This window comes from Phyllosticta capitalensis, assembly GCF_038381095.1.
Source record: "Phyllosticta capitalensis strain CBS 128856 chromosome Unknown BKA78scaffold_7, whole genome shotgun sequence".
Taxonomy (NCBI): Eukaryota; Fungi; Ascomycota; class Dothideomycetes; order Botryosphaeriales; family Phyllostictaceae; genus Phyllosticta; species Phyllosticta capitalensis.
Genome location: NW_027117445.1, coordinates 1830852 through 1840943, shown reverse-complemented (window position 1 = coordinate 1840943; position 10092 = coordinate 1830852). Strand labels below are relative to the sequence as shown.

General features: G+C 54.9%; 4 protein-coding genes across 4 annotated transcripts; 2 read left to right on the top strand and 2 right to left on the bottom strand.

Annotated features, from left to right (window-relative positions):
* Positions 1–209: 209 nt before the first annotated feature.
* On the top strand, positions 210–881 carry BKA78DRAFT_381344 (uncharacterized protein; the record flags this gene model as incomplete). Its single annotated transcript, XM_066892998.1, has 2 exons — positions 210–231; positions 307–881. 2 exons carry the CDS (start codon positions 210–212, stop codon positions 879–881), a joined length of 597 nt encoding a protein of 198 aa, XP_066742924.1.
* A 738-nt stretch (positions 882–1619) lies between these two features.
* BKA78DRAFT_354561 (uncharacterized protein) lies at positions 1620–3043 on the bottom strand (the record flags this gene model as incomplete). The annotated part of the gene is made up of 5 exons (XM_066891748.1): positions 1620–1847; positions 2096–2164; positions 2219–2512; positions 2599–2901; positions 2951–3043. The coding sequence occupies 5 exons, from the start codon at positions 3041–3043 to the stop codon at positions 1620–1622; spliced, it is 987 nt and encodes a 328-aa protein (XP_066742923.1).
* A 2475-nt stretch (positions 3044–5518) lies between these two features.
* Positions 5519–6526, top strand: BKA78DRAFT_354560 (uncharacterized protein; the record flags this gene model as incomplete). The annotated part of the gene is made up of 1 exon (XM_066891747.1): positions 5519–6526. The coding sequence occupies one exon, from the start codon at positions 5519–5521 to the stop codon at positions 6524–6526; it is 1008 nt and encodes a 335-aa protein (XP_066742922.1).
* Positions 6527–7707: 1181 nt separating this feature from the next.
* Positions 7708–9975, bottom strand: BKA78DRAFT_269966 (DNA polymerase alpha subunit B N-terminal-domain-containing protein). Its single transcript, XM_066885507.1, has 4 exons — positions 9617–9975; positions 9413–9568; positions 7996–9364; positions 7708–7916 (listed from the first exon to the last, which is right to left on the bottom strand). The coding sequence occupies exons 1-4, from the start codon at positions 9940–9942 to the stop codon at positions 7740–7742; spliced, it is 2028 nt and encodes a 675-aa protein (XP_066742921.1). The 5' UTR covers positions 9943–9975; the 3' UTR covers positions 7708–7739.
* Between the last annotated feature and the right edge of the window lie 117 nt (positions 9976–10092).

Sequence of the window (10092 nt, the reverse complement as noted above, 5' to 3'; positions counted from 1 at the left end):
CGCTGAACTATACACGCCCACTCGAAATGCCTCTTCTACGCATAGCTCGAATTCGTTATAGTATTGCGACAACCGCATTGTCTGCTTCGTGTCTTCCTCTTTAAATTGTCGGGCACCACCCATTCTTATAATCGGCATCTCATTTCCACAGCTCTGCTTGCCCCCTACAACCAAACAGACAGAGCTCACTATCCACCTTTCAAACAACCATGAACGCCATTCCTGCAACTGGTAAGTCCCTCCCCACCTGCAATCCTGCCGGTCCCTGCAAGCATGTCAAACCCACGCTGACCCTCACGATCCCAGCCAACGCTATGGCACTGTCCATGGCACAGATGGCATGGGACGACGATTTCGTTGACCTAGGCTTCTGGGCCACGATCAAGAAGGTCCTGCTCGATTCCTTCGAGCGGTGCAAGGGAGGCCCTCGGGCTACGGTGAAGGAGATCTGGGCCTACTGCAAGGTGGGCTTTTTCTCCGAGGGTTCCCTCTTCTGGTATATCGCCTGGGTCATCTGCTGGGCCACTTCGGTGGTCCGCCGCGCAGCCTCGTTGCTCCGTGGCCGTGTCACGCCCCTCTCCCCTCCCATGTCCCCTGCCTCGTCTCCCGAGGACCACCACCCGCAGCAGTCGTCCCTGGACGACATGTTGCAGGCCATGGTCCTGCAGGAGGCCAGGGAGGCGTGGGCGGAGGAGGCCCGCCTCAAGTGGGACGGCGCGATCACGCAGCCGTTGCCTTCGGTCTTCGGACAAGGCGATGAGGAGGAGGAGGAGATGTGGATGGAGGAGACGGACTACGAGCACCACGACCAGGTCCGGCGGCCCGCCCTCGTGGTGGACCCGGACGAGGATCCCGACAACTACATCCTCGGTGGCTTTTAAGTCCGTGCGTTGGCCGGATCGGTGTCGACGGTCGAGCTTTAGAGCAGGCCGTGGTTTGAGATCACAAAAGTCCGGGGTTAACGGTTTTTCTTCCACATCATCCACTCCCCTTTACCGGGGGTTGTGAGGTGTGGGAGTTTTTTAACCCATTTCCTCGGACTTTTTGGTTGGGAGAACATAACACCGCGTTCTACTAGACAGAAAAGAATGCGGCGTCTCTTGTTTTTTGGAGGGGGGTTTTTCTTTTTGTTTAGCCCCCCTTCTCTTTTTTTCAGTCCTTTTTTGATAGTATAGAGAATTCCAGTTTTCGTACCACTCATTTATATGTGTCCTTTTGCTTTGTGTTCTCTATGCCAGTTACGTGAAAGCTAACGATCAGGCAGTCAGTTACTGGTCTATTAGGGTAGGCGTTTCGAATTAGGTGTCGTGAATGGAGCGCTCGAGCATGAGAATTTCGAAGCATGACATCGACTTGACCTACAGGCTGATGAGCTAGCACCCCCGCAGCTATTTTGAAAAAGATATTTTCAACTTCTGCATTTGATCCAGTGTGCTCATTAAATAGTAAGAAGCGACAAGAGACAGACAGGCAGCGTTGCCTCGCATCGCAGACCGTCCGCCCGCAAAACCCACAAATGATACAATCTACCTCGGCCGTCAGCTCATACGCAATACCATCCGCGCAAATCACGCAGTGGCAGATTACCCCCTTAAATAACCCCACCCATCCTTCATCCCTCACAAAAGCGCCTTGGTCTCCTTCTCGCACCAATCCCAAAATCTCTCCGCGACGCCCTTTCCGCCGTCTTTTTCGCTCTTGATGGCCTCGAGAAGCTGCGAGCGCGGCGTGTGGAGGCGGCCCCACGGGATCACGAGCGCGCCGTCGTTGTCGGCCGTGATTTCAGGAGACCATCCCGCGTAGAGCTCGACGTATGCGCCAATGTCGGCGGGGAAGAGGAAGAAGGGCTGTGTGTAGGTTGCTTGTTAGTTGGAATTCTTCAGTGACGTATGTGAGGTCTGTCACAGTGGGCTGCGGAAAAAGTGTCAACTCCAAGCCGGGAATGCTCCCTGTGTACACACGTCTTGACTTGGAAGTGTGGACACCAGCTTTGTGTCAACAGACTTTTGCACAAAACTTGGGTTGGCATTTCTTCCTTCCACTGTGCAGTCAAAGCAGCGACGCTTGGGTGAGTTCAGAGCGCACGTGGACATACCGCGATTGATCCTTGGATGGCCCCGAGATGGCGGTACAATTCAGTCTTGAGGTTGCCTGGATTCCACGACTACCTCGCCATCAGCCTCGACCATTCGCATGGCTTCCTGGGTCAAGTACATACCACGCTGAGCACGCCGTCCTTGCTGTAGCGACGCGCATACTCGGTGCCAAGAAGGACATTGGCCGCTTTGCTCTGACCGTAATCGACCTGCGAATCGTGGATCTTGGGGGCTCCCTTGTCATCAAAGTCGACGCCGTAGGCCGGCGCTAGAGTGTCAATGGCAAGCGAAGCAGCCCATGTCACACGGACCGTGCCGGGCGGCGAGGACGCCGCCGTCTTGTTCAGGAGCGGACGCAGCAGTTGCGTGAAGAGATAGGGGCCAAGACAGTTGGTGCCCATTGTAAGATCGTAGCCCTGTGTGAATTTGGTCAACGTTCGACTGGTTGCGAGAAGCGCTTGCAAATCACGTATTGGCTTCCAGTCCGAGCAAGAGCACTCACATCTTCAGTCTTGGAGCCCTTGGGTGGAAACATGACGCCAGCATTGTTCGTCAAGACATCCAACCTCCGCTCCCTGCCCAAAAACTCCGTCGCGGCCGCTTTGACGGACTTGAGGCTTGCGAGGTCCAGGTTCAAGAACTCTAGGCGTCCCTTTGATTCCTTGGTCCCGTCTTTGATGAACTCGATCGCCTTGCTGTACTTTTGTTTGTCGCGGCCCGCAATGTAGACCGTGCCGTGCTTTTGGTACAGAATCTTGCAGAGATACAGTCCGACGCCTGTGTAGCCGCCAGTCACAATAAATACCTGCGCGCTTGTGAGATAATGCGACAGCTGAGTGTTCAGGTAGGCATACTCGTCCATTTTGATCTGGCATGGAGTCTTCGGTGAATGTCGGCTTGGGAATCAGCATCGACTGCTTGAATACATTGCGCAACTTTTCCGTCATTGTGAAATCCTCGAAATGCAGTCGTCGATGCTTTAGTTGATGAGCTTCTCGAGTGCTGGATTGATTGCAGAATCAACAACAAAGGTCCGGTTGATTTTCCCAGGCTCGCCTTGAATTTCTAACGAGACAGGAAGTTGTTTGAGCAAGATGAGTGGGTAGCGGCGACTTGATCTGGTTGTGTTGCGACATCCCATCACGTGACGTCGTAAATCCCCCCACTTGGGTATGCAGGAAGGCATCGAAAACTTAAAATCCGCCTCTTATTAATCACTAGTCGCCCTACTTGTCTGCTTTGGGAGCTGAACGGCCGTAAGATGTCTGAGTTTGCGGGAGAAAAACATCAGTTTGCGATTTACTGCTGTGACATGACGTAGATTTCTGAAGAGAGCAGTAAGTTCCACAACGTTCAAATTCTATCGCCTCGATTCTTCCCTTGCTCACGTTGACCTTTACCGAACCACAACGTCAAGATAGATATACGGACGTACCTCCAACAGCACAGCGCATCGCGTTGCTGCCTGCCGAGGCGCGTATCCCCGCTCTAGCAAGGATAACCCAAGAGAGGGCGGGCGGAGTGCTTCGACAACTCCTGAGTTGTTTGATCGGTTGGCTCTCATCTCAGCGCGGTGGTCCGTCGGTCTCAGAGCTCCGTAGCTCACCGTATTGACGCCAATGTTGTTGGACTTCTTACACACTTCTTGGCCTCGTGAAACGAACATCAAGGTAGACTTTGTTGGTCTGGGTTTCCACGTTGCACCACGACTGTACTCCCAGCCATTTTTTCAACCTCTGCATTTTGAAAAAGGACTGGGCTAACAAGACATGAGCAGCCGGCGGAGCGTTAAGATGCCCAGCACGACTTGGCTATAAGAGGCCATGATAGGAAGCAATGAGAGGCTGAGTAGGAAGATGTTGTGACGAGTCGACGTTGGCGACGCGAGACTGCATGCTCTCGAAACGGCTTAGCGCAAAACCTAGCCGAGCCGACCCGCGCTCGCGCGAGTCGCGACACCACAACTTCAACATCTCTCCTCTGACATCTTTTCGTCATCGCATCCGTGTCAAGCTTGCCGTCACTTGATTGCCTACTGACCGCATTTTTTCTAGTCACAGTGCTCTTGGTGTCACTATCGACGGGAGTGGAAGCCTCCTACATTCAACGCAGACTCGGCATCGCCGTCTACAGCTCAGTCTACGCTATTGAGGATACCGACTGAGGATGACGATTGATTCTCTCCCTTGCGACGGAATAGTCACGATGACCGAAATCCACAAAGCATTGTAGCCTCTCAACAATAGTACTGACGAGATGGACTAGGTCCCGCTCTCCAGGCCCGAACAGAGCCAACCACCATCGGATTTCCAAGTCCTCGTTTTGACACTTCACTTGGCAATCCGGGATCATCATGACCAAGTGCGCTCGCCGGCAGTTGTCCAGTTCCCAAGTCGTCGGGACATGCACGTGTGGGGGCCATTCCCAAGCTTCAAATCTTCCGTTTGCGGAAAGAAAAGGCCACTTTGAGGAACAGAGGGATTTTCTGCCTTTCTTTCTGGCAACAGGTGACCTCCATATTTCACTCAGCCTCTGAGATCTTCCAAAATTGCACCGTCATTTGCCCTGGTTTGATAAGCCGCTGATGCTTTGACGAGGTTTGCTCAACAGCCCTACGGCCTCTCCTGTGCCAAGCTCTGAGCTCCCACGGTAGTTGGAGCTTCAGGGTCGGCATTGTCCTGTCGGATTAAGTCTTTGGGTCATCAGCCGTCCGACAGCTTTACTTGACTTGACAGTCTCTCAATTGACTTAGTAACCGTCCCATTTCGTCAACATGACAGATGAACGCCCTCAAGTCCTTTGTTTGGTGATGGATGATAAGAAAACACAGTTTATCGTTGCGATACCATCATTGTCATTGTCCAGCCCGCCCAGAACGACGATGATTGAAGCAGTCTACCGCTTGGCTTGACAAATTCAATATTCTTCAAGCTATACTTGGCTGAAGACCTTGGCGGGATCTTCGTAGACCGTGACCATTCCACGGTCCCATCTTTTCCTATTTCGGGAAAAATGGCAACGCTTTCGAGCCTCCGAGGGCCTGGTCTGCCTCCACATTCCGCCGAAGCCATCTCAAAGAGGGCATGGTACGCTGGCATCTCCCATATTTGGCAGCAGAGCCTCTGAATTTTCCAATAGAGCCCCACGGCACATGATTTTCCGCCCTTTGTTACCGATGACCTGGCATACCCGTCGATGGACGTCTGTTCAAGCTCCGGAAACTCCTTGGCTGCGGGTGAGATCCGCATTGTCGGAATCAGGGTCCTGAACTCTATCCATCTATCTCGACGAACACATAAAAGTCGCACATTCCAGCGTCGAATCTTGTCTCCATCAGCATTCACTCTCAGTCTCCAACTCCACATTTCAATCTTCGCTCTGCCATCCTCCTCCACATTTCATTTCTACCTCTTCAATTCAAAATGCACACCTTCCAGACCTTTACTACCCTTCTCGCCTTCAGCGCTGCGGCGTACGGTGCGCCTGTGAAGAGGCGCGACTCGACAATCTCCAATGAGGACGTCCAAATGCTCGAAGAGCGTGCGGAGGTCCAAGCCAACGGAGTTGCTGGAGCTGGTGCCGGGCTCGCTGCTGGCGACAAATCAGTCCAAGCAGTCGCCAATGCAAACTTGGCAGTCTCCTCTTCAGTCAACGCCCGTCAGGTCAGCGCTGCCGCCGGGGCAGCTGCTGGACTGGCTGCCATAACCTACTCGGACATCAACAACATGGCCTACCTTGTTTCCGCCCTCACCCTCAACGTCTGCACGAGGGCAGAGCTCAACACCTTGGGCCAGATTGCCGCCAACATCGGGACTGGAGCTGTCGTCGGCATCGCCGCGTCCAAAGAGCGCCGTGACCCGGGGGTTCTTCAATTGGTTGGCAACGTGGCTGCCGGCCTGGGTGCGGTCATCACCAACGCAAACGGCACAGACTGGGCAAACCTCTACAAGATTCAAGCCTGCTTCCAGTCCGAGACCGTCACCCAGGTCGACCTCGACAACATTGCGCGACTCTGCCTTGCGATTCGGGCGCACGCCGGAATCGTGCTGCAGGGCCGCGACATTGCCACGATTGCCACGGGCGCGCAGGCCGCAGCAGCAGGCGCCGTCAACATTTCCATCACCGACACCAACAACCTCATCAAGATCGTCGGCGCCGTCGCATCCGACTCTTGCACGCAAGCACAGCTCGACTGCCTCGCTCAAATCGCCAACGGCCTCCGCTCAAACGTCCGCTACGCCGTCGTCGCCACCACAAAGACGGCCGCAAACACGGTCGCGAACACGGTCAAGGTGATGCTCAAGGACTTGAACAACCTGGCCAAGATCAACGCCGCCATCCGCTCCCGCGCCGTCACCCAGGTCGACCTGGACAACCTCGCCGGTCTTGCGGCGTCCATTGACGCCGATGCCCATTTCAGCACCTACTAAACGCGCCTTCGCCTTCGACCTTTGACTCTGTACGATACATCAAAATTCTCTACCTTTACGACTTGATCGCCTTTGCTTGAGACGGTACAACACGATCCTTTGCTCTGGGAGCTACGACCCTTTTGCCGTTTTCCACTTCTCTTTTCTATACTTGGCGGAAAATTACAACCTTGTTGAAGCATTTTACGATCTTTTCCACTCGCAACGACGAAACGAACTTTCTCACCAATACTACTACTACTACTTGTCCAACTATCCTTGACGACAACGACCACCACTTAGACAAGGCGCCTAGACGGCTGCGCACACATATTTTCATCTAATGGCAATTGAAGTTTTTGTTCCTACTACTGCTTTTCATAAATTTCTCCTATAACTCTCTCGATTTCTCTTGCTGTGTCCATCTGCAAACACCTGACACACTTGATTGACCACGATGCACCTCCCGTCTCCGCAACAGAATCTAGGTACATGTAGCATGCCATCGAGCCGACTTCATCTTATCCGTTCCCGTCAAATCCACATACCAATGCCCCGGCACGGTCCACCGGCGTCCCATTCTCCCCGTCCGCATTCCCCTCCCCCGCCGTCAAAACTCTCGCCCACATTCCTCCGCTTGCTTCCCACCCCTCACCACGCACGCACGCAGAATACAAACCTTGCGCCCGCACTCCAAGTATTAGAGGGAGGTGGACGGGACGGGAGGTGGGCGACGCGCTGTAACGAAATGAAATGTGCACGGATGCAAGAGAAAAACCTTAAGGTTTCCTTTGCGGAGGGAGGGAGATGGTGGGCAAAAAGGCCAATTGGAGGGAGTGAGAGAGAGAGAGAGGGCTAAGCTGGGCCGGTAGGTAGGTAGGTGGGTGGGTGGGTTTGGCGGCTTTTGATGGCGGTTCGTTGGGTACCACATGTACCCGCCAGGGGGTGGGGGGTGAATAGCTGCTGCTCACGCTGTCTGTTGACACTCCACCACCACCGCCAGCCACACGCACAGCTTCTTTTGCGACCGAACCCACTTTGGGCGATGTGCTTTGTAGAAGAACAATGCCACTTCCATTCTTGCGCGCAGGCGAGTTCAACATCCCAAACATGCAATCAACGCCGTACCTACGCCCGACAAGCAACCGCGCCCATTTCATCGACTTGCCCGCCATCCAAAAAGAAAAAAAAAAAAAAAAAAACAACCCAAACACAAAAAGCCCAAGACGCACGCTCAAATATGCACAATGTCGACGCGCGCGCGCTCGTAAATCTTGTGCGCCAGCACCTCGTTCCTTTGCCTGTCCTGGTCCGTGACTTTGACCGGGCGGACCGCCATGCGAGAGAAGGTGCCGGGCCCGCGTTTCTTGCTGAGGGTGCCGGGGTTGAGAACCAAGACGGACATGACGACCTGGTAAATCAATGTGTTAGAGGATTTGAGCAAGAAAAAAAAGGAGGACTGCGGAGAGAGGGAAGATCGGCTCACTCACCTTGGCAAAGGGCGTCAGCGCCGACGGCGTAATCAGCACGTCGGGCTTGACGTTCAGCCACTCGGTCAGCTTGAGGTAGCTGGTATCCAGACACGCGCCCAGCGGCACGTACTCAATCTCGCCGCCCTCGCCCTCGACCTCGCCCGCGCGGTCCGCGTCGATCCGGGGCAGCACCTCGCGGGCCGTCGGGGGGAAGACGGGGCAGAAGCTGCGCTGCGCAATGAGGCCTTCGACCCAGCGCGTCATGTGATTCGTCATCCTGGCCCGGTCGCTCGCGCACTCTTCGCGGCGCAGCATGTCCAGCACGTCGAGGCTGGACAGGCCGAAGATGAGCTCGTTGATTTGCAGCGTGACGGGGTTGGGGACTATCTGCGCCTGCCGCGGCAGCCCGAGTTCCGGCTTTTTGAACTTGTCTTGCGGGAAGGCGACGTGTTTGGAGATGGCGTCGCGCACCGACGGTTGCAGGATCATGGAGATGGTCGGGTGGTGTTTGGCTAGTTGGGCGAGCGGCGCCGAAATGTAGTGCCGGAAGACGTCTTTGATGGTTGCTTCGTCTGGGTTGGCAACGGCGGAGTCGGGGAGAGAAAAGTCGCCATTGATGACCGAGGGGTGCTCGATGTCGAGGAAAGGGCCTTGTAGAATGAGGACGTCGGGACGGCTTGTTGATGCTGTTTCGAGAAGGGCGTGGAAGGCTGAGTAGTCGAGGGCGTGGCCAGGGGTAAATGGGCCCGAGGCAGAAAGGATACAAAGCGGTCGAACGGCAGCGCTGTCGCCGTCATCGATATCCATATCGGAGGTAGTGGACAGTCGGGCATTGTGTGCGTCGATTTCGTAAGACACAGTGGCAGGAGATGGGAGAATAGGAATTTCGAGGAGTTCGGTAGCTTGGAAGAAAGATCCAGATGCGTTGGTACCCCTGACAGCGACTATCTGACCAGGGAAGAAACTGTACGAAGGCAGCTTGTCCACCCGCAAGGGTACTCGGAGGCCTGCTCCCGTTCTCCTCGAAGTCTCGAGCACGAGAGACGCAGCGTTCAGCTTTCCCTCGCTGGCATCGGAGGCAATGCGGCCAACAGCAACGACTTCGCTGGTGCTCTGGGTTGCTGGGTTCCCGAAAGCGCCATCCTCGAGTTTGTGGTGGTCTTGGACGATTTGCAAGAATTCGTCGATGCGGTCGTCGAGGATTTCTGACGCCTCGGACAGCTTCATGGCCATGGTCTTGTAGGCGAATTTGGGTATCTCGGTATTTGACTTGAGCTTGACGCGGGACTCGGCGGGGGATTCGGACGGCGCCTCGGGGTTTGGGATGTGGTCGTTCAACGTCTCCATTATTTGACCGGCATTGGGTCTGTCAGCAAAGGACGTAAATCTGCGCCAGGTAAGTCGGATGCTTTTGAAATTGGACTAGAATACTCACGGTGCACTACTCTGCTGGTTTGCGCTCGGGGTCAGAGGAGAGCTAGCGGCATGCGTCTTTGCTGCTTTTGATGCAGGCGTGTCGTAGGTCGACTTTCTCTTTGCGTTGCCATTGAGACCGCGAGCTCCAGGAGTGTTTGGGACGAGACCTTCCAGCCTGAATTGTTCAGCTTCAATTCAACGGAATAGAGAGCGCTCTTCGTACATGCCACCAAAGACATCTGCAGTATTTGCGCCAGCGCGAGGTGCAGGACCAGCCGTCTTCTTGTCTGCCTTGGCATGTGCAGCCTTGGCCCTATTTTCCCTCTCCAACGCATCCTGGATATCTTTCTTGAAGTCGCGGGCGGTCTTGAGGGTCAGACTGGTGTCTGGACCCATCTTTATGCTGTAGGATTCCCATTTGTAAAACAGCTCTTGCGGCGAGATGGAATACAGGCGTAGCAGGGACTGTAGTTCTCCGAGAACGTCGGGCGAGAGTTCGGTGGTGGGCGAAGCGAACAATTCGTTGAGCTCGGCGGTTGTGTCTGCCATTGTGGGCGATTGTGGTGGTGAGGTGTTGGGTTGGGTTGGGTTGGTTGACGCGACGGGCAGACGCGACGCGCGACAGACGGGTCATTAGCGAGCGACTTGTGGGCGGGATCTCCCAGGTGCGGATCCCGTCCCCGCTGCCTCAAGGGTGAG

Coding starts and splice junctions, on each gene's coding strand:
- BKA78DRAFT_269966 (XM_066885507.1), bottom strand. CDS start 9,942: ATGGCAGACACAACCGCCGAGCTCAACGAATTGTTCGCTTCGCCCACC. Junction 9,365..9,412: donor AACCAGCAGAGTAGTGCACC/GTGAGTATTCTA, acceptor TACCTGGCGCAG/ATTTACGTCCTTTGCTGACA. Junction 7,917..7,995: donor CGCTGACGCCCTTTGCCAAG/GTGAGTGAGCCG, acceptor TTGATTTACCAG/GTCGTCATGTCCGTCTTGGT.